Source organism: Eurytemora carolleeae, unplaced genomic scaffold (genome assembly GCF_000591075.1).
Source record: "Eurytemora carolleeae unplaced genomic scaffold, Eaff_2.0 scaffold170, whole genome shotgun sequence".
NCBI lineage: Eukaryota > Metazoa > Arthropoda > Copepoda > Calanoida > Temoridae > Eurytemora > Eurytemora carolleeae.
Genome location: NW_019396067.1, coordinates 64,573 through 89,128, shown reverse-complemented (window position 1 = coordinate 89,128; position 24,556 = coordinate 64,573). Strand labels below are relative to the sequence as shown.

The 24,556-nt window shown below is 33.5% G+C and overlaps 1 protein-coding gene across 5 annotated transcripts in view; it reads left to right on the top strand.

Annotated features, from left to right (window-relative positions):
- Window positions 1-24,243, top strand: part of LOC111710282 (uncharacterized) — a 26,442-nt gene extending 2,199 nt beyond the window's left edge. The window contains exons 2-6 of one of the 5 annotated variants that reach the window (XR_002767026.1): window positions 2,596-2,680; window positions 12,523-12,609; window positions 13,383-13,623; window positions 18,076-22,995; window positions 23,204-24,243. Coding sequence is in view for 1 of the 5 variants with exons in the window: in XM_023484337.1 (XP_023340105.1) it covers window positions 2,596-2,680; window positions 12,523-12,609; window positions 13,383-13,623; window positions 18,076-22,885 (5,223 nt within the window). In the remaining 4 variants the exon portion in view is untranslated. Of the gene's footprint in view, window positions 1-2,595; window positions 2,681-12,522; window positions 12,610-13,382; window positions 13,624-18,075 lie in introns of all 5 variants that reach the window. The other 4 variants (XR_002767027.1, XR_002767031.1, XR_002767028.1 and 1 more) reach the window with 4 other exon arrangements.
- The last annotated feature ends 313 nt before the right edge of the window (window positions 24,244-24,556 follow it).

Here is a 24,556-nt window from a genome sequence, read left to right as displayed (position 1 = left end):
ACCCCCTATTTCTTGAAATTACTCCAGTTTAGGATCCGGATCCACTGTTTTCAGTGCGGATCCGGATTAGCATCAAAACGAAGTGGATTAATTGCACTGGTCTAAATATACTTTTTTATAGTAGTACGTTTTTAACGTTGTCGTTATTTTAAAAAAAAGGGTAAATTTTTGACATGTCTGCAGACCTGACTAAAATTGTCTCTGTATTGGGAGGTACCTTCCTGTAATTCTATGTTATTGTTTACAAGATGAATTCTAGAAATATTTCCTGGAATGTAAGAGGGGTGATCAATAACATTCGTACTCTTAAAAAATCCCAAAAAATATATAGCTCTGATAATTTATTTACATATATTGGGTGGTATAATTTTATTTGTATTTCTTTTTAACCATTTATTCATTCCTCAATTTGTTCCAGACATGCAACTCAATTCAGACTTATTTGCAACAAACAGAATTGCAACGCCCATTTGGTATATTTTGTCACCAAATAAATAATAAATAATAAATAATAAATAATAAATAATAAATAATAAATAATAACAAAAATATTCGTTATCAAACACAAATTTCAAGTGTTCACTAATGAAATATTGCGTAAAAAAAGAGAATTTTTCGCATAGAAAAGAAATGCTTATAAGACTAATCTGTATGAAAATTGTATGGATCGTAAGCTCTAGTTTAAAAGCTTACATATTTTTTATTTTATGATAAAAAATGTATAAAGCTCGTTTTAATTAACAATTTATTCTGTAAATTGTGATTATATTGGAATTTTCTTAATTATCGGAATTTTTGAATCATGAAATAAAATGATTTTAAAAATAAAATGAAAACAGAAGTATTCATCTCTTGAATTACGAAATATAAAATTTGTAAAATATTTAAAGAGCTGAAAACTATAGAATTGTGGATATCGAGACCTTGATCTCTTTTTGTTAATCTTAACACTATTTTAATTTTTTAGTTTTAACCAGAAAAGTGTCTAAAATTCAACCAATCAGATATGTAGAATACCAAACATCCAGGAAGCCGGGAAATTTAAAATTTTGGTCGCCATTAAATAAGAGAACTCGTATTGGTCAGAATCCGGAACGGATATCCAAGAAGAGAGAAAAAGAGCGGATTAAGCAGAAATAAAAATTGTCACAGTGCATTTTCAGATTAGAATAGATAATCTGATGTGAGAATTGTAGAAAGTTTCAAAAACGGATTAATGATTTTTCATCCTAAGTCTGGGGGGGGTCGCAGCGCTCGGCCCCCAGCCTGTCCTAGCCGCAGCGCTCGCCCCAGAAAGTGTCTTAACCTAACCTAACCCTAAATCTGTTTTCTAATGTTGAATATGACAAATGGAATTAATTATCCAAGGTTACTCCTGCCTTAATCTTATACCTTGAGATAAACAAACCTGTTCTAAATATGACCTAGATCAAGGTTAAGGATAGGAACCGTTGCTTCTGGTTCAATACACAACCCATTATAGCAAATGATGCTATTGGAACTGACCTAGAGAAATTATACTGATCTAAATCTTAATAGCCAATAAAGGGACCCTCCACGCAAAGATGCCCGATTTACAAACTGTTTATTTTCATCTGCGGTTTCTCTGCGAAAGTGACTTGAGCATATGGAAATGACGGTATCACTATCTTCCACATTTATGATCAGATTAAGGTTTCAAGGGTTCCGTTGGAAATCAGGTTTAAGGTACTTTATATTTATAGAGTGGCATGTCTGATTCACAATGTTACCCTTTATGCTCAGACAGTGGTTTAAAGGGCCCCGTTATGTAAGTCAGACATGCTATTCCTTAAACGGGGGATTACTTGAAATATCGCCTACGGTTCCTTTCTCTTATTTTAAAATCTAATACATTTTTAGTCTTAGATTACATATATATTAGTATTTGTAATTATCTATAATTAAACTTTGCTTTCTTAATAGATGACATACATACATTGAACATTAACAGTGTTTCTTCTACTACTATACTTTTTAACATCCCTCTTCTACTGAACTATTACTTTTATTTTTTATATTAAAAGCAGTGAACATAAAGAGATGACTTTAAAAATATATTTTTTGTTAATTTTGTTTTCAAGGAGAACAACAAATATATGCATACAATATTTGTACTATTTACATATTTATTTAAGAATTCTCTTATTTTCACTTTTTTGTTTATTCTTTCAACCCAAGGTTGAGAAACTACTTAGGAAAACTTTAGTTTGTTAATTTCAAGTTTAAACCAGAACGGTTTGTGCACAAACATCTTTTTACTTAAACCTTGGATTCAACATGAACATGATCATGAAAATGAACTTGAACTTGAACTTGAACTTGAACATGAACATGAACATGAACATGAACATGAACATGAACATGAACATGAACATGAACATGAACATGAACATGAACATGAACATGAACATTCCTAAAATTGATGAAATATTTTAAGACTTTGAAGGCCAAAATAAAGTATATTTTTTAGACTTTGGCTCGCAAAAAAAAACCAATATTTATTTAGGCTTTGGAGGCTAAATAAACAATGAATATTCAGGCTTTTGGAGGCTAAATTGAACTAAATATTTTCAGGCTCTGGAGGCTATGGAGATGAAAGAACCTCCGACGAAATCTGACGAAGAGAATTGTAATGTTAGATATAGAATAGAACCGTCAGGTAAAATTATTTTACAAAGGGCCTAGCAACGTAATATTGATAAACCCCGATTCACTAAAGTATCTTATAATTTTTTAATCTTAAACCGGGGGTGGGAATCCCTTAATTTTCTGTCTGAAAATTGATCAGCTTATGCTGGGATTATCTAGAAAGCAACACGTCTCTAACAACAAATAGCTTGATTGTTGTTAGCCATCTTTATCAAATGAAGGATTTAAACTTGGAAAATTAAAAATGATGTATAAAAAAAAAAAAAAAGTTACAGAAGATTTTTAATTTTTATTTTTTATGTTTCTTCTACTTTGCTGTTGTAAATGTTTTTGTTAGTGCAAGATGAAAAAAAAATTATTTGATAAAAAAGTTTCACCTTCACCTCAAATTTTTGATTTTCAATTTGTTATTTTATAAATATTGACTTATTTTGGAACCCCCTGGGCTGAAATGAGCAAATCTAACACCAAGAAAACTTATCCTGGCAAATAAATGAAAAAGATTACTTTTAATTCACCAGTTGGTACAGAAACCCTGTAAACTTGTATAAAAGTTAAATTCAGTAATTTATCTCCTTTATTTTACCGTGGAGTAGAAATAGAAGAACTAGTGCCACAATTGTTTAAAGGGACTCTCGTATTAACCGTTAGAGAACTTACATTCGGATTAACAATGCTACTCTGCAGATTTTTATCCTGTGTAACATTAAGTAAGATATCGTCGATTTCTTGTCATGGCATAAATTAAGTTTTTCAATTTTTAGACAGAAAAACTAAAACATCAAATTAAATTAATTAATCAAATATTTTAAGAGTAACAATCGCGAAAAAGTCGTCAAAAGTCAGTGAGCCTTAACTTTGGATCCCATTTCCTCCCGTTAGATGACGGCTTTTCGTATTTGCTTTTTTATACATTTTTTGGTCTATATAGTAAGTTTCAAAGTTAACCATAGAAATTATGAACACTCTTTTTGATGGATGTTAAACGAGTTATCAAAATGTGACTCAAAAAAATCTGAATCCGATACAAACAGGATATTCTTCAATATGAAGGTTGTTTTACTTGTACTTTAATGGATGGCCACTAGAAATACATGTATAGTCCCTTTAAATAACCTTGTAATACAGGTTTTCACGTGTACTGTTCCTTTTAATAACCTTGAAAAACTGTTTAGGGGTACAGTCCCTTTAAATAACCTTGTAAAAGTCATTTTTAGCTGTACAGTCCCTTTAAATAACCTGCAAAACTGGTTTTTCCTTGAACTGTTCCTTTAAAGAACCTTGATAAACTGGTTTTCACGTGTACTGTCCCTTTAAAATGCCTTGCAAAACTGGTTTTCATGTGTACTGTTCTTTCAGATAACCTTGCAAAACTGGTTTTTGGGGGCACAGTCCTTTTAAGTAACCTTTCAAAATAGTTTTTTTGGGGCACAGTCCTTTTAAATAACCTTACAAAACTGGTTTTTGTGTCTACTGTCGTTTTAAATAACCTTGCAAAACTGGTTTTTGGGGCACAGTCCTTTTAAATAACCTTGCAAAACTAGTTTTTGGGGCACAGCCCCTTTAAATAACTTGTAAAACTGGTTTCCCCAGGAATCTGAATTCTCAGTCAATACTGAAGATAACTTCATTATATACTTAAGAAGACCTGTTTTCCCTATTGTCTTATATTGAACAGTATTCACTCTTCCTTGCAGGGATAAATATTTTCTAGAAATAGTAAATACGGGTTTCCCTGGGGGTGTATATTTTCACTTCAAAATTGATTTCTCCCCTGGGCCAGCTTATGTTCAATTTTTTTCCCCCAACAAATCTCCGACTATTAAATATATGTGATATATGCTCATATATAAGTCATAGTATATTTCATTATACTCAACAAATTTACCGTTGAAATCCACTTTTTTACTCGCCCTGCAACTATTCATGGTTATTTTCTTATTTAAATATTTTTAAAATGTGTTTATTTATCAAACTATTGTATAATGACATGTATTAAACAATTCAGGAATTTAAAACAATTTACAAAAAACTGTTTTATTTAGCTGAATTGTGGGAAAGTTAATGATAATAAATGAATTATTGGGTAAAAAAGGTATCAAAAAGGGTGGGAAAAAACTTCTTTCACTTATAGGTGTTCATTTTCACCCAAAAACTTCAAAAGTCATTCTTGAAAATAAAAATTCTTGAGTTAAAATAGACAATTTTAATTAATATTATACTGAAAAATAAATATTTGATTAATAGACATGAAACTTGTTTAAATCTTCTTTTGATTTTTATTAAAATTCTCAAATTCATTAGATGTAGGTCTAAATGTTAAAACCGCTGAGGGCTTCCTTTGACGGCAAAATGCATTTTTATGAAATTTTCCCAAGTTAGATTAAATTTTCTCTTGGTAGTTTTCTTCCTCTATCCTGAGAAATAATATATGCTGGAAATCCGATTCATTTTATTAAATTGCTTCTGACGATTTTTAATTAAAAATTAAAGAATTTGATAAAAACAAGATTGAATTCCGAAATTCTAAATTCTAACATAGCCACCATATTTTACTCTTTTTCCCTCCGTCCAATTACAATATTCTAATCCTACTCCAGTATTCTAATCCTAGTCCAGTATACCAATCCTACTCCAGTATTCTAATCCTACTCCAGTATTCTAATCTTACTCCAGTATTCTAATCCTACTCCAGTTTTCTAATCCTGCTCTAGTATTCTAATCCTACTCCAGTATTCTAATCCTACTCCAGTATTCTAATCCTACCCCAGTATTCTAATCCTACTCCAGTATTCTAATCCTACTTCAATATTCTAATCCTACTCCAGTATTCTAATCCTACTCAATCATTATAATCCTACTCCAATGTTCTAATCCTACTCCAATATTATAATACTACCCCAATATATTTCTACATCAGTTTAATTTTACTCCAGTATACTAAAATCCTACGAGGTTGTAATCTATGGTAGGATCAGATAGGATGCATGCATTACTATATATTGTTAGGGCTCTCGGGATGAGGGGGGGGGGAGCTGAATATTATGTTTCTTTTTGTTGGTATATAATTCTGTGAAAATGTAACAATATGGAAAAAGATTTCTCCAGACTAGGGTGAAGACCTTTCTAAATGTCAGTTTAAGCCAATACTGGTGTTGACAGGTGTTGGTTTACTAATATAATATTCAGAGACTAAAACTGTACACTGTACAGTGTACAGTGTACCTTATATTGTACACTTTATTGTACACTGAACACTATATTGTATACTGAACACTGTATTGTTTATTGAACAGTGTACACTAAATTATACAATGAACACTAAAGTATACATAATGCATATGCAATGTACTGTACGGCACACTATTCACTGTGCACTATGAGTATGAACACTGATCACTACAAAGTACGCTGTACACTGGATTTTAACTGTAAATTGATGCAATATTGAATACTTTGTTTATATCCATAACAGTATTGTACATTGTTCTCGTAACTGTACACTTTCCACTACAACAAGGTTCGGTAAACATTTACATAAATATATTTTACTTTGTATTCTGAAATAAAATTTGATGTTTTACCTGGTCTCTTTATATTTGTAATATTAAAAATATTACTGAGAACTATTTTCTAAAAAAAATAATATAAAATATTGAGAAAATTTGTGACTCTAAAAATAAATAGATTTAGATATAGTTAGTTGCAGGTATTATTAAAAAAAAGAGAAATATGCGTACAAATCAAAAAATATAAAATTCCAGAAAATATAAAAGCCAAGGAATACTAAATTATGAAAATATAAAAGGCTGAAAAGTATAAAAGTCTTGAAAATATAAAAGCCATAAAATATGAAAGTCTTTAAAATATAAATCAGGAAAACATAAAAACCAAGAAAAGTTAAAGTTTAAAATATATTTAAGCCTGAAAAATATAAAAGTCTAGAAAATATGAAAATCTAGAAAATATAAATTTAAAAGTCTAGAAAATATTAAGTCTTGTAAAATCTGAAATTTTTAAAATATTTAAGCCTGAAAAAGTCAAGAAACTAAAAAAGTCGGAAAAGTATAAAAAAAACTAAGAAATATAAAATCTTAAAAAAATACAAAAGCCTGAAAATGTATAAGTCTAGTTAATATTAAAGCCAGGAAAACATAAAAAGTCAAGAAAAAATTAAAATTTAAAAAATATATTAATAAAAAATATAAATTCTATAAACTTAAAAAAAGCTTAGAAAATATAGAATTCTGAAAATATAAAAGTTCAGAAAATATAAACTTCAAGGTATGAAAGTCTAGAAAATATTCAAGTCAAGAAATATAAAATTTTAAATGTAAAAGGCTAGGAAATATAAAAGTCTAGAAAATATAAAAGTCAAGAAATATAAAATTCTAAATATGAAAGGTTAGAAAATATCCTTGAAAATATAAATGTGTATATAATGTGTAACCCCAGAACATTACACGTGCAAGGCTGGAGGGTTGAATGTTGGGATCATATTAAGGAATATCTGAATGATTTGGAAAATATTGAGAAAGGTTGAAAAGGGGGGGGGGTTGTGAGGGGTATATATTATTTATAAAAAATTATCCCCCGGCCCCCCTCACAAACGGAATGACTTTTTTGGAGTGGTGTGATGAGGGGGGGGGGCGAGAGATAAAAAGTTAGAGGTATCCTCTAATAAATAATTTATTTCTTAGGTAAGGTGTTATATTGTACTTTTTAGTATGTATGGATTATGAATAAATTTAATTGAATGTAAAATAAAAGTTGATAAGGAATTATATTACATTAGCTTGGGAACCCTGCACTGCCCACTGCCCAGGTTACTAAAAGTTACTCCCGCCGTTTTGCCGCATTTAAACCAAGTTACCGGGAAACTATATTTTTGCTATTAAAGTCGACCCACTCAACTAAGAATCTCAAAACCAAGCTAATAACATTCCTGTTGCTCTCCCGAGTTCCCCAATCACAATTTGAGGCAAATTGGTCCAGGGGTTACCGAGCTATGATCGAACAAACAAACAGACAGACACCCAAGCAGAGATTACAACTTTATTTATATAGATGAAGAAAGAATTATTTAAGGAACAACATAATTTAAATTTATGAGTACCATGATCGATTCACAACAGTACACTCAAAACTTTTATTTGAAGTTCAGAAGTTGTCATTTTCAGAGATAAGAGAGAATATTCCTGCTCTTGTTGAAGGTTTCCAGGGAAACCTTTGTGAATGGATACTGGTGGTCCTAGAGATTGTGAATCGATAATGGTGCTCCTAGAGATTCACCTCAAATAAAGTTCACAATCCTTTAAAGGGGTAAAGATTGATTGTAGAATTGAGGATGGTAGAATTGAGGATGGTAAGAAGAGAGGGTTGGTGATATAATCATAATAATTGATATTTGAGAAGGATACATATTGGCTGAGGGATATTGGGATTTGAATAATGATGGTAGAAATAGTCCTGGTTTTCCTTAAATATGAAATATTTATAAATAGAACAAAGTCGATTCACAGTGATACACTTGAAACCTTAACCTGATCAACAATGTTGAAGGTTGCATAATTTTTTCTGACTTTAACAGTGTGTTTAATTCTGATAATCGCTTCTGATGCAAAAAATGTGCAAGTCACTATTGTAGAGAAACCACGAATAAAAATCATTTTGTAAAATTACATGAATATCTTATTCATACTTGATTAGGCAAGCTTTTAAGGGTACCGTTGTAATTCGGACATACCACTATAAATGGAGGGTCACTTGGCATAGCTTTTACAGTTTCTTTAAAGAAAGCCTTTTCATTTTTTGATTTATTAAAAATGCAATTAATTAAAATTTGAATGAGCCGAAAAGAGGAGGAGAAAAAATATGACGTCCAATTTCAAAATTAGAATTACTATACAGTGCACATAACCTCTTATTTTACTGCGGACATTTTGGTTGAAACTATTTAATTCATGAATCTTGAAGAAAACCCATTTAGAACAAATATTTAAGATATACATTATAATGAGTGTCTCTAAAAATATATTTGTTGATGCCAGAAAGCCTCATCTATAAACCGATCTCTTTTTTTAGTTTAAGAGTACTAACTCAAAAGAATTAAAAATCTGTTTAAAGACCCCTTTTTGAAACTGAATTGAAAAAATTGATTTTTTAAGGGGGAAATATCAAAGAGGGGGGGGGGGTTGCCAGCTGATGTCAAATTTTTCAGTTTTTCCTTGATCTTCAAAAATCGATATCTTCTTCCGAAGATCTGGGGTTACTTTTTCTAATATACATTCTTGCCTAATGCATATTATATACAAGACGAGAAAATTCTTCGTTGAGAGTCAAAACTGAGAAATATTTAGATCATAAAACTTCAAAGATTCCTGTGTATTGGGCTGTTTACATTCACAAACATTAGGTATATGCGAGGAGATATGAAACCAAGGATAGGGGTTTGTTTACATTCACAAACATTGGGTATAGGCGAGGAGGTATGAAACCAAGGATAGGGGTTTGTTTACATTCACAAACATTAGGTTTATGCGAGGAGGTATGGAACCAAGGATAGGGTTTTGTTTACATTCACAAACATTAGGTATATGCGAGGAGGTATGAAACCAAGGATAGGGGTTTGTTTACATTCAAAAACATTAGGTATATGCGAGGAGGTATGAAACCAAGGATAAAGGTTTGTTTACATTCAAAAACATTAGGTATATGCGAGGAGGTATGAAACCAAGGATAAAGGTTTGTTTACATTCAAAAACATTAGGTATATGCGAGGAGGTATGANATTCCCCCACCCCCCTATTTTGAAAATAATTTTTGCGACAGAGGTTAGGTATGTTTGCGCAATTAATATTTACTGAATTGGAGAAAATACATAAATTTTGTGTAAAATATATGAAAAAGGATTAAAAAAACTTGCCTTTTTTATGTCCAATTTTTTCCCCCCAGATCTTCAAAATCCTGAATCTTAAAAAAATACACCACTGCTGTTTGGAAATAACAAGAATTGCCAAAAATCTTTGTTATTGTTTACAATAAAAGGCTTTTAGAGGTGTCCTAATACGTCACAGTAAAATATAAATTTTAAACAAACCATGTCCCTTGCCATCCTTAGTATTAGGTATTATAAGCATCTTGATAAACTCGGTTAATCCTCAGTTTAAACTTTAAAATAGTGTAAAACAAACTTGGATCAATTCAGACTAAGAAGTTGTTTTTTTACTTGGTTTACTTGGTGTATTTATGTTATTGTATCACTGGTGTGAATTAAAACATCTCGATCTTCAGGCTATGTTGGCCATTCAGTAGTTTAGCCATTCATTCAGTTTATTCTTGAAAATGTTCAGGTTCTTTGCATTTTTCACATCTTGTGGAATCTCATTCCACATATTAAGACAAGATTTTAAAACATCTTGTGCTTAAAAACATTTCGGTATATTTCAGTCTGTACAGCTGAAACTTTCAAGTTTAAAGGATCACTTGACTGCCTGGTTTGTTTACCCATTCCTTCCTCTGGTCCATACGCAGAGCTGAACCATTTGTTTTTGTTCACATGGTCATGTCCATGTAGTATTCTCCGGACTTGGATCATATCTCCTCGCTTTCTTCTGTTCTCCAAGGAGATCAAACCAACCTCTTTCAACTTCTCTTCATAGGTTGACCCAGAGAGTCCAGAGGTCATTGTTATTGCTCTCTTTTGAACCTTTTCTAGGATTTCTTTGTCTTTAACTAGCCAGGGATTCCAGGCTTACTCGCCTAAAACTCTAATTTCCTGATCCTTTTATCTTTGCAACCTGTTTTCGTTGACTTCATGTTAAGGTTTTTCACTGTCAGGTTAAACGTTTTTGGGGATTAGAAAATTAATAAATTAAATAATTTCAAAAAACTCCTTGATTATTAATTTGATTTTGTCAAGAATCTGGCACAAACAGATATGGAGACAAGTGACTAAACTTTGAATCCTTTAAGCCTTGATATCTGAATGAAATGAATCCTACAATGTTTAAAGAGAAAATAAAGAATTGATATTGGTTCCAATCTATCCATGGAGTAAAAACACTCTTCACATCTTAGCATCTGAGGGGGGGGGGTTCGTATTTTTAAGAATTACACCCTACCCGGGGGGGGGGGGGAAAATGCATTTTAATGCCCTTGGAAATCGGGTTTTTTTTATCATTTCTGATACTTTTAACCCAAAAATTAATTTGTTTTCCTATATGAATAATTAATTATTTTATATTTCCGAGAAAACACCTAAACTACTTAATATCTATTGGAAAATTAGTTTTAAAAACTGAGGGGGGGGAAGGGGGAATGATTTTTTTGGGAACATACACCCTGGCCCTGCAGCATCCTAAATAATGAAGGTTTTCCCAACCCCTCATATTAGATAATGAGGTTGATAGAGCGGGGGACAGTGTTTAGTATCCGGATGCGGATCAACATGAAATGTATTCAAATCACTGACCGGGGATATATTTTAAAGCGTCTCTTGGCTTACGTGACACTTCGAAGGAGTCAAAATTCTGAAAACCCCAGGAGATAACTAAGTATTAATTTTTAATGCTTTTATAGGACTTGAGTAAATTTAGCATTATTAGATTTCTTGTGTACACAATAAATTCTAGTTTTTTCCCAACTTAATTAAACATTAATTTGTATTTTATGTCAGTTTTGAAAAGAAAAATTCTGAATTTTACACTAGAAATATAATTGTAGCTTCGGGAAAAACAAACCAAGGAACTAATTACACCAAGGAACTAATTACCCGTCGCAAACTCAAATTTTCTTATATCTAAATCTTTGCAGCCTGATGGCAAAACCTTTTATATTTTAACTTTGGTTTTTTGATTGATCAGAGCAGAGGTAATCCGTTATTTTTGGCTGATAAAGGGTAAAAAGAAAAGTTAATTAAAAAATCTTAAAATTTAAACAGTGGAACAATATTTTAGAAAAAGGAACGTCAACCTTTTTCAGTTCCGGGATCCGGATCCGCATAGTAAAGAACTCCGGATCTTAAGCACTAATCTATTCCATGATATTTTTTATCTTGATATATTTTTAACCCAAACTGCTCAGTTTATATCCAAAGCACATACATTTATTAGATTTATCTCTAGCTAGTTTAGATTAAGGTTTGAGTATAAGTATAAATGTGTGTGCTGAGGTTTGAATAAAACTCCTATCTATATCCAGAACACGAAGTCGCATATTTCTAAGGGTTTCTCCAGCCAACAGGGGCGTTTTCAGGGTATAATCAGGGGGAGGGGAGAGGGGGCAAAAGTTTAAAATATGTAGGATATATGACGTCCAAGGGACACTGTCACTTTATAAGTCCCTTGACAGTTAACAACGGTATATAGAAGAGAGAGGGGGTCATTGCCTCTGTAACCCCCCCCCCCCCCCCGTTTATATACGCCCTTGACATTCATGGCTTATGTCTTTCATTTATTTGCGAAAAATTCAAATTTAGTTTTCAACATTTTATATTTATTAAATTTGAATCCAAAACCGTTTGCCAAGAATTATTTAAAGATTTGCGATAAAAATGGATAATTCATTTCATACAGTGATAAACATTTATTTGGAAGGTACACAAAATAATAAAAAGAAAGTTGCCCACCCTCTCACCCTGGTTAAACCAGCCTAGCTGTATTTGATTTTTTATTTTAATTTTGTATTGTTCTACAATTCAACAATCGTTAAATTTACAGACTAGTCTATTTATACTTTTTCATTTTAGACCAAACCCGACGAAAAAAAAAACTGAAAGAGAAAAGAAGTGAAAAATTTATGTTTATTTGGTAAAATTTTGATTTGATTGATTGATTGAATGTATATTTATAGGAAGGAGAAGCACAATCAACATCCTGGATAATAGTTTAGAAGTTAAACTACTGAGAAACAATACTGTAACTATATCTGCTAGCTTAGGTAAACTTTGTTTAACATTCAGGATAGAATATAGATTCATTGTTCAAGCTTTAACAAAAATATTCTGCAAATATATAAAGAAACGTTTCAATTTCAGCGGTACATTTTAAAATGCACGATGGAGATGTCGTCGTTTATACTCTGAAAGTTGCGACTTTTCTTTAAGCTTTTCATGGATTTTGGTTTCTCAGAAAAATAAAAAAATATCCGTTCCGACAAAAACGATGACATGATCGGTAGTGATAATCGAAAGGCTAAACGGTGTTTTTTTTCGGGAATTAATGGTTCAATAACACGATCTGCCATATCGTCTTATCTGATAATTGCGATTTTTCTAAAGAATTAAGAATGGCTGATGGTTGTCTCGTTATAAATAAAAATAGTCTTTGTAAAGGTTGAAAGGTGACGTTTAAAATCTGTTATAGTTTTATAAATACACTTAATAGGGAAGAAAAAATTATATTAATGTCCCCCCCCCAACAAAAAAAAAACTTAACCCACTTCCCTCGGTTTAAATTTAGCATTTTCACAAATAATATATTGAATGAATGAAAATAAAATAATTATGGTTTTTAATAATATTAACAGCAATGGAACTGATCACAAATCTCAAACTTTATATCTTTGCAACCTAATGGTGTAACCTTTAATAATTCACGCTTTGATCTAGTCGAATTCATAGTTAGAAATATTAAAGGTTGCAAAGATGTTAGAATAGGAAAATTGAAATTTGATTCAAGTCATCAGTTCCTTTGTTTACAATTAATTTCTAGATGTTGCTGTCCCTGCTCGAACATGGATCTGGAAAGGAATCAATTTTGGTTTCCTGGGTTGCATGAAGATCTCCAGCTGTGGGGGTCAGATCGTGACCTACGGGGCACATATAGCCATGAAGGTCGCCTTCCAGGTTCTCTGGGACGAGGAGAAGAAGAAGATCGGGGTGTTTATTAAACCTGTAGAAACAAATCTTTCATCGGTCAACGTCGTGGGATGCAAACCTCCCTGGTATCTATGGTAAGCATATTTTAAACACCCCTCTCGGTTCTCTAACCCACGAAGGTCTTCATAAACAAGTTAAAAATGCTTAGGATTAAATCACTTATCCAGGTTCCAACTTTTTGTGATTTAACTTAGTTGAACAATCCATTTGCGATCTTAACAATCCCTTTACGACCAAAACACACTCCCTTTTTCGATCAGAACATAATCCTTTTACTAACAGAACACAATCCCGTCTATCAAAACACATTCCCTTTAAAACCCGATCCCTTTAAGTGTGTTTGTTTGAATCTCATAAAGTTAGATAATATAATATTACTGTGTTAGTGTGTTTACTTTTGGTTTTATGTTGTACCCNAATAATATATTAAGAGACGAGTAATGTAAAAATTGAAGTATATGAATAATATATTAAGAGACGAGTAATGTAAAAATTGAAGTATATGAATAATATATTAAGAGACGAGTAATGTAAAAATTGAAGTATATGAATAATATATTAAGAGACGAGTAATGTAAAAATTGAAGTATATGAATAATATATTAAGAGACGAGTAATGTAAAAATTGAAGTATATGAATAATATATTAAGAGACGAGTAATGTAAAAATTGAAGTATATGAATAATATATTAAGAGACGAGTAATGTAAAAATTGAAGTATATGAATAATATATTAAGAGACGAGTAATGTAAAAATTGAAGTATATGAATAATATATTAAGAGACGAGTTATGTAAAATTGCAGTACAAGATTACTATATTAAGAGACGATTTATGTAAAAATTAAAGTATATGAATAATATATTAAGAGACGAGTTATGTAAAAATTAAAGTATAAGAATAATATATTAAGAGACGAGTTTTGTAAAAAATAATTGAAGTATATGAATAATATATTAAGAGACGAGTTATGTAAAAATTAAAGTATATGAATAATATTTTAAGAAACGAGTTTTGTAAAAAATAATTTAAGTATATTAATAATATTTTAAGAAACGAGTTTTGTAAAATGTTAAAGTGCATGACAAATATTTTAAAGTTGATTTATTTTTTAAAAAAATCATAAGCAAAAAGAGCATAGTTCGCATTTTTTCGTTCTCAATACAAAACAAAAAATTAAATTTTCGAAGTGAGGAAATTATAAAAAAAAATTGCCTTCTTGTAAATCTTACGGAAAGATGGTAATGCAACGGTAGTCTTGAAATCTAAATCTGATCCAAAATGTGAAAGATTAAATCGTTTTTCGGACTTGAAAAATGTTTAGCTCTAATAATTTCTCCACCTTTTTAATATAGTCAATTTTACAGAGAAACTCCAAATGAAAATAAACAGTTAAAAAAACTTGGATATATAATGCATACTTGATCAGACAAAGCTGTTAAGGGTACTGCTATAGTCGTGCATGGCCATCTTAGCATATAGATAATTGAAATTCGCTTACAGTCCCTTTAACAAAGATCGATAGTGAGATGAGGCAGCTATATTTTAGAAGGTCCAAGGAACAATTTTGTTAGGTTTTCCCAAGGGTTAGGTTAGGACTTCTGAAGCGCTGCAGACTGCAATGTAAGCGAATAGAACATGCTAGGGTGCCAAACGCTGCGCCTAGGACAGACTTGGGAATTTGCCGCTTGGGAAATTGCACATTTAGTAAGTTGCCACTTGGGAAAATACCCCTGGGAAGTTGCATTTGGGAAACGCCTTTGGGAAAGTATCGAACATCAAATAATAATATTACCGAATTGATGTTGTGTAAATTGAAGATGTGGACTCCTAGTGTAATGTATTAATTAGAGATGGGCATCGTTTCACTCAACGAATGAAATTTTTGAGAACAAGAAGAAATTTCATGAACGATGGTGTCGTCAAGAAAAAATCGTCAGAGAAAGGAAAAACTATCGTTCCGTGAAAACGAACGAAAACAAAAACGAACGATTTTACTTAATTAATCAAGTTTTTTACTTAACGAACGATTTTACGAAATGATCGTTCAGTGGGAAAAAGAACAAGATAGATGGAAAATAAACGGTATTGTTTAGAAAGAACGAAATTTTTTTTGTTAAAAATCGAACGAAATGGGTCGTTCACGAACGATAAACAACTAAAAAGAAAAAAACGCTCATCTCTAGTATTAATTGGCATTATCTCATTAGAGGACATTGATTGGAACACACTTAATACTAAGAAGAGGTTATTTAATATGGGAGGGGATGGGGGGATTTAGGGGAATTATCTGTTTGGATGTATTACTTCATACTTCATACTTTACTTACAGAAGCAGCTATTTGATCCAGATTTGTATTGGCAAAAATATGACAAAAATCAAGTTTTAGCATGAAATGTTGCGAAAAATTCAACTTTTGTAGAGTAGAGGTTGACTATTTTTTTTTTAGTAAAGTTTGCTTTTTAACATTAGAATTATAAATATGTCTCTTCTTGAATGTTGAAAATGTTAGTTCACTTAAAAAATAGAGTTAATTTTAACCTACTAAAGTACAGTCGTCATCGTATATATCTATACAATGAAAACTACTTTCGATTTTAATTTTGATTTATATCAAGCTGTTAAATAGCTTAGATACACATAATTATAGAAGCCAAGAGAAGCTGTCAATTAATAAAACTTCTCTTTGAGTACTTGTAAACTTGTAATTTAAAAAACGCTTGTATTAAATTAAAACTAAGATAGAAAAGTCGTCTTCATTTTATTTGATATAAACGCCGACCACTGCTGTTGTGAGTATTAAATGTTGTAACTGAACCTATTTGTTTCCTGGCTTTAAGCAGAAGATTACCAAATAAGATTTTCTTCCGTTCCTAAACCCTCTTCGTATAAATCAGAGATAAATCTTCTTATATCGGCTTAAATTTAAATCATTATAAAATTTATAAGTTTTCAAAAAGAGCTTCTGTTCGGTAAAGTTAGCTTTCTTATTGTAGAATATGAGAATTATTGTTATTTTGTTCAACTTTAACATAAAACCAAATATTTTTGTTTATTTTTGACTAGTATATGGATACAAGGTGGGAAAAGAGAGTATACGGAATTTTCGAAAAATATCATACCCTAGCTAAAACTTTTATCAGTTATAGCTTGGCCATTATTTGTGTCCATGCACTGATAAAAATGAATGTTCTGGACATTAAACGTTGGATTTATAAATTCTTCTAAGAATTCTTTTCTCTATTATACTTCCTGAGCCTGAATAAATACTTCCAATGATAAGCTGAAATTATTTCTGTGAAACTGTTGAAAAATCCTGGAACTGCAAATATTTAATCTGCGAAGAAACTATTGTCATTTTAGAGAAACTTTTTATATTTTTGCAGATTTATTAAAGGGTAAAAATTTGAAGTAACCCCTATTTAAAAATGGCATGCCTGAATTAAAACGGCACTAAAACGTGACTTCCTCCATTGGTTTTGTGACAGTAAATCCGCAAGTAGTTTTTATGGAAGAACCCACAGTTAAAAATAACAAATTTATTCTTATCTTTCAAAGCTTTGAGATATATCATTGTGAATTGGACCAACCCCACTCTTTTAATGGAGGGTCAGTTAAAAGTGTGCCTTCAGTATGAAGTTATTAAATTCGATGTTTATAGATATAAACTCTACAATCATGTTGAATACTGGACAGAATAAGAAACATCTTACAATTTATTTTCCTTAAAGGAACTGAAGATATTTGTCCGATTCACAGTTAGTTTAAACTATTTTTCTCATCCGGAATGAATTATGTAGACATCAATGTTTTCACTTGTGTTTCTCTTTAAAGTGTTTTGCAGATTTATTCTACAGAACGTTTAAGGAAATTGTCCGAATCAAACACTTACAAGCTAGAAAAGCGACGACATCTGTGATTCGGTCATGCCGCACTAAAAATTGAAATCTCGTTCACAGTCCTTTAAAGATTGAAACTATTTACTTTATTCTAAAAAGGTTCCCGTTAGCCCCTCTTTGATCCGACATCAAAGAAGGGTTTTGGGCTGTTGCAGATATCTTATCGAATTTTCTGAGATGTCGGATTTTCACAACGTGATCAAAAATGTACCAAGATTAAAATTTGGTCCTAATAAGAGATGACTACATATATTGACTAGTTAAGCACCGTATTATTTCTGAATAAAATCAATAATTTATGAAAATCATTTTGTGTTTCTTTTAGATTTTTTGAAGCCTTTAAGGGGTGTATTAAGGTGGGGAGGGAGGGGGGGCAATCATCACCCGTACTCCCTGCACTGGGGAATTTGTAAAAATGATAAAAATATATCGAGGTTTTTAGAAGATTTAGAAGAAACAAGCTTATTGTTTTTTATACCCATTTATCATTAAGTTTCCATCTAATTATCGAGTAAAACTACCCCCAACAACCTAATGTGTATATTTGTATGAGATGTATACAATTATTCTTTTTACAAAGTAATTTTTAGTGTTTAATCAATTATAATATTATTTGATTGTTTAGGTGGTTTAAAGCGTGGCAAGAGATGTTGAATACAGGGGTACAGACGGCCTTTCAGGATTTCGCTGACAGTTACTCCCACAGTCTCACCATCCCCACCGAGATGACAGTTCACAAGAACATGTTCATTTCGTACAAGGTGACCAACTTGATCTGGTCCGAGGACTTCGTGGCATTCGAGGCCACCTCCACCTTCAAGGCGCTGGTTGGGAGCAAGAATATCACATTTATTCCGGAGCATCAGAACCAAACCTATAATGGTCGGAGTTCTATACCTATAGGACAATGGCCCCAGAGCTCTATGTCGGATCATCAATCCCATCTTCTGCAAGGGGTCAGGCTCTCCGGGTACTTCCTAAACTCCATCATGTGGTACGCCAGTATAACCAACGTCACGGAGTACAATGGAAACACAACCGTCCTGGATTCCATGATCAACGGAACTATCAGCTATACCCCTCCCATTCTACGTGTGGGTGAGGCGGGGGTTCTTAATATAACAATCCCCCAGGGTAAACTCCTGGCTGTGTGTAGACCAGTATCTGAGCTGAATGCGACTACTGTAGTTCTATTTAAAGCGGAGTTCACTGATTTAGCGGGAAGTGGGAGTGTAAAACTTGCGGCGGGAAACAAGACAGGAATTATAATTGAGATTCAACAACTCGATCTCTCCAATATGAAAACCAAACCATTTGAACCAAAATTGCCTCTCCCGGATACATTTGAGAGTGAGCTCATGAAGACGGGAATAGCCCAATTGAGACCTATTATTAACCAGTATCTTCAAGATAAACCGATATATCTCCCGGCACAGATATCCCCTCTTGTAGCCTACCCAGAGGTGTTTTTAAACCAAACCTCAGGAGGACTAGGATACGCTCAGATCCTATCCTATTGTACCTGTTCAGATTTCCAAGCTCCGGGTGCATTCTCCAAGTGTGATGAAAGATCCGGATTATGCAAACCTAAAGTATATAACCGGAGGAAAAGAGACTCAATCCAGCCCGGCGGGGTTTCAAACCAAAATTTAAACTTCAAAGACGGAACTTCAATATTGAACTCAACAGATACAAGCGAGAAGCTTCCAGAGTTTGCAACTTTTCTTAATAAAAGCTCAACATTTCATAAAGTAATAGATGTTGCAAACAACTTCATTGAGAACCATTTTTTTGCCAACAAAACTAAGGAGGAGGAGCAGGCAGGGATGATAATATCAAGAAACAATCCGGTTCTGATCGATACAAAACCTGTTTACTTTGTTCAGTATGAAACTAGTTTTAACTGCTCAATGCATAGACCGGGAGACAATGCCAAAACCTACAAACTTACTCCGAAACCTTACTGTTCTCCTATAACAGTTGGACATACCGACTCGGAGTCTAATCAATTCTATGTGTTTAAACCTGATGGTTCAAGGGTTCTCTTCGGATGTTTTGACAAGTTCTGTAAGACATGTACATTTGACGTGGACATCAGGATAAAGGACGCCTGCATATCCTTGCCGAACCATGGACAATCCTTTATAGTCTCGGATAACCCAGCAAGCGTTCAAAACTCGTTCTCGGAAAATAACGGAACTGCTTCGGTCACCATTTTCTTTGACGTGGAGAAACCCTGCGAGTTTGAAGGTGTCACTATGGAGAAGGAAACGTCTGAGGCGAGGATGGTTTCCTCCACGTTTGAGCTCGGGTTTGAGAACAGAGGGTGTATCGGAATGGCATCCGGTGGTAATCTGCTACTGGAGAGACTAGGATCCAACAGCTCTGTAAGTCGGGTTAAACTAGAATGTAACGCGGACTGTAATTATTGTGGTTTAGATATTCTAGGAATACAATTCGGAGAGTGTCAAATATTTCGTAAATCCAGCAGGGTTCTCCTCACCAAGTCGGAGATCCTGATTCCCAGCTATATCCTGGAGAAGCAGGAGGAAGAGGAGATGGTTTTCACCGTGGTTTTAGCAGCTAGTCTCTCCCTAGCTTTAGTATTCACTATCCTGGGAGTAGTGGCAACAATCTGGTGTTGTAAGACCAGTAAAAGCGGAGAAATGAGGATAAACAAATATAAAACTAAGATAAAGGATAATATTCTCAGGTTCTCTGGTTGGTGGAGAAAAACTGTCCTTTCATTCTGCAGTCAGCATATTGGAGTAAGGTTTCTAGAGTGGAGAGATGAGGAGAGAAAGAATATATTTGAAGATATGGTTCAAAATGCTCTTCTGCTTATTAATGGTACTTGTGCAGTGATGTTTGCTTTCGAATGGAACTCTCCAAATAATCCTTTATTTCTGTTCACAACAAAATTGAGTTCTAATGTTGGGATTGGATCCCAGGTTCTGGAAATGTCGGATGTTCTCCACTTTGCAACTCGTCTCAACTTCTGGACCTATGTGTGCAACATGGTAAACGGAGCCATTGCTTTCTTTATCATTGTCGTCTGGTGTATAACAAAATGTGGAACAAGAGAAAGATGGACGAAGATTCGCCTCCTCTCCTCAACAATGATGCTAACAAGCATCCTTCTAACCATTGCTTGTCTCATCTTCACAACCTACTTTGATGACCTCGTGACGCTGAAGTCCAACAGTGGATACTTCATCACGGACAACATCAAGATGAGGAAGATCACCCAGGCTATAATTCAGGTCACGCTCAACGGTCTCTCCCTGACCGTTATCAGTTTCACCATCGTGTTCCTCTTCCACGGGGTTGGCGGAGGGTTGTTCTCCGGGACCGTTCTCTTTAGAATCCTTCATTTATATTCTAAGAAGGAGAATCTTGAGATTCTTACAACTCTCCTGGTTATTCTTACAATAATCCAACCATTTATCTGCCTCCACCCAGTCATAATCTGGTCCCAAGACTCAAATCATAACGCCAAGTATCTTATTCTAACAATCTTTGTTTGGTTTCTCCCCCTTGGAGTTCATCTTTTTATCAAAGCTATACTAAATCAGATAAATAATCGGTACATACAAAGATCTCCTAGTCCCACCCAACACAGCCCGGCTGAGTTGACACCTTTAAATGTGAGACCACCAGGGAAGAAAGCTGAACTTAAGTCAAGTAAATCAGTTCCAGCTAATAGAAAAGAAGGAACTGTCTCTACGACCAACAGCAAGGTTTCTAGTAAGGTTATAACTGCTGTTGATGTTGGGATGCAGATAACACAACTTCTTCTTTTCCTCTCCGCTTTCTCCTTTATCACCCATTACATCATCAACACGGAGCTAGACTCACAAAAATCCAACCTGAAAAGTTTCGTCCTCCCTGCTATTATATCAGTGTTCTTCTGGATGATGAGTATCTCCTACTACCTACTGGACCTCACCATGAACGCCACCAAGGACTCCACCCCCTTGGTGTTCAAGGATAAGGTATCGAGAGCTAGAGAAGAATTGCACTCCTCCCTGAAACGTCGACTGGCAGGGATGGATAAGCGTAATACGGTCGGAGTAACGGCCCGTGTAGTAACCAGACCTAAAGTCCCTCCTCCACCTCCTCCTCCGAAACCGGAGTTTAAACGAACCCAGTGGAAATCTAAAAGTCTACCCCCAGTGAAAATGAAATCCAGAGAAACCAATAATTCTGAAGAAAAAGTTATAAAAATAAAAGAGTTCAATGACACCAACATTGACGTGGATAGAACGGAAAGCACTAAATGTGTTCTGTCCGCGGAGAAAATGTTGGAACCTATGGAAATCCAAGAAGCGGATTATCAAGTAGAGAATCCTAATCGTTGTTCCAAGATCCTTAACTATATATTAGAACGACAGGAATATGCATTTCCCGAAACCCATGGTTGGAGAATAAAATTTCGAAGAATATTCCTTCATCTGGGAGTACTGGGGTTCAGCTATACAACCTTTCAGACGGTAGCATCCACAGAGAACTATTCTTCAAAGCAAGAGATTCAGAAGATATTAGATTTTGTTGGAACCAACCTAACCTGGCCTGACGAAGGTAGTGCACTAGACGATGTTTTCAAGCTCTACAATCAAACCCAACAAAGGAAGAGCTATGTCATGATCGCTGCCTCCTTCCTATTCTGGAGTAGTTTAGTCCTGGATACGATCAGCTACTGGACCTCGAAGAAGAACCTGAAGGATATCTGTGTAGTGTCTAGCAGGGTTGTTAACTTCCTGGGCTCCTTACTGGTGTTTGCCTCTGTTATCCTAGTAGGTTTACCAGACTACCTGGAGGCAAGCCATCTTGATGAGATCTGTCCCTACTGTGGGAAGGATTTTAACAGAACAGTCAAATATGTTGCGGAGTTTTCTATCGGACTCTTCTTCGCCTGTCTCTTTACTTTTCAACTCCTTCCTGTTTTAATGACGATTGCTCCGGCATTGGTGAGAGCATCCGTCCTGATTCTAATCCATCCTGGACTCAGGGGTCAGGATAAGACGACCGTTCTCAGGATGTCGATTTTACAGAAAGTAATTGTTGTCTCTTCATTATTAAGCTTTCCAATTACATTTGTGAGTATGTGTATTGTGAACCAGCACCAACAAGATATTGTAGTTACAGTTCTCATCATCTTATACTGGACCCTGCCTCCTCTCACCCTGTACATAGGTTTACATTACTCCAGGACCTACCAAAAGTACAGTATTCTTCTCTTCGTCTACTACATGTACAACTGTGTGTATGTCGGCCTGGTGATGGCGCTCCTCCTCTACTCCTTCCAGTTAGATCAGTTCCTGGAGATTCTCCGGAACCTGATCCAGTCCCCGACCGTCTGGTTCGGAACCATGGCGCAGGTTTTCCTTTGCAACGTCGTCATCTCCGATCTACTCTACATGACGGTATTCTAAGTCTTACAAATGAAACTTTTCGATCTGAAAACAATTTCTGAACTTGGTGTAAGAATGTACAGTGTACACAGAGATATTTATTACTTATTATGAATGGGCAACGTTTTGAGGTCTTTTAATAAGTTCGCTTTTTCGAAACGATTTTACTAATCGTTATAAAAAAATCTTTCGATTAATATTTTTGCATAACATAACTTGTCTAGCATGCAATTTTGAAAAAGGATTTACATCTCAGATTCTTGTAGACCCCTCTTAAAAGTCTATAAACTTTCATACTTAAAAAAGGACCTCGAAATGATGCCCGCCATTATTTCTTAGAAAATCTAAGTTTTAGTCTTAGTTGTAGCGTTCTATGTGATAAAAGAGGAGACAAAATCTGAAAATTATATTAGTGCTAAATTCTTTCAAACTTGTGATAACATTTTCTAGTGCTTAGTAAATTCGGAATAATTGATTTGACATTATTGAGCAATAATTAGACTCAATCACACCGTACAGGGTGTCTCAAGAAACAGGATATTGAACTACAGATTTTGGGGATTCAGAAGGTCTTTTGAAATCCCATATGCCAGCTTAATCCTGAAGGTTAAATAAATAAGATTTCCTGAATATTGGTACTACCTGTAGACCTAGTAAAATGAATAAAATTCCATGTTTATTTGGACACACTATAGACCTGGTAAAATGAATATAATTCAATGTTTATTTTGACACCCTGTATGCCTAGTAAAATGAAAATAATTCCATGTTTATTGGGTCACCCTTTATAAGACCTGGTAAAATGAATATAATTCCATGTTTATATTGACACCCTGTAGACCTGCTAAAATGAATATATTTCCATGTTTATTTTGACACTCTGTAGACCTGGTAAAATGAATATTAATGAGATCTAATTAGTTTAAACCAGGCACGAGGATAAATTTGAATAAGTTGAGCGCTGTATTTAACTCAATCTAGTTCATCATGTTTAGAATATATAGAGATAAACCTCAGGAACCAAGTGATTACTCGCGTCAAACTCTGATTATTTAGTTCCTATATTTTTCCAACATGATGGTGTTAACAATAGGCTAATATTCATGTTTTAAAGTCTACAGGGTCTTTTGCAAAGATGTAAACATTAGAAAATAAGATTTTGAGACGAGTAATCAGTTCATTTGGGGTACGTATGTTTTTTACTTATCACACAATTTACTGATTTTTAGATAAAAAACTGCGAAAAATTTCATTGTTTCTTAAACCGTAATTTATACCTTTTATTGTGTTATTATTTCGCTTTTCATAACATTTTCCAGATCTATTTTTTGTTCCTTATTCTAGAAGTCTCTGTGATAGTGAAAAAATGTAAAAAAAAATCATAAATTTTAATATTTCAAAAATTTTTTTTATCTCTTTAGAAGGGTGGCAATAAAAATTATCTTAACTGCAAACTGATATGCGACAAATGTCGGTGTAATATAGTTTACTTGTGGCCTAAACTTTATTTGACGATAACAATTCAAATTGTGTATTTCTAATAATTTTTACTAATGATATTATTTAAAGATTTTTTATATTTATCCAGCATAATTATTCATAGTCCTCATATATATACTCGTACAAAACAATAGAAAGTTTTAAGCAATATGTATATATTCAGTAGTATATTCTTGTTCTAGATTAGGTTTC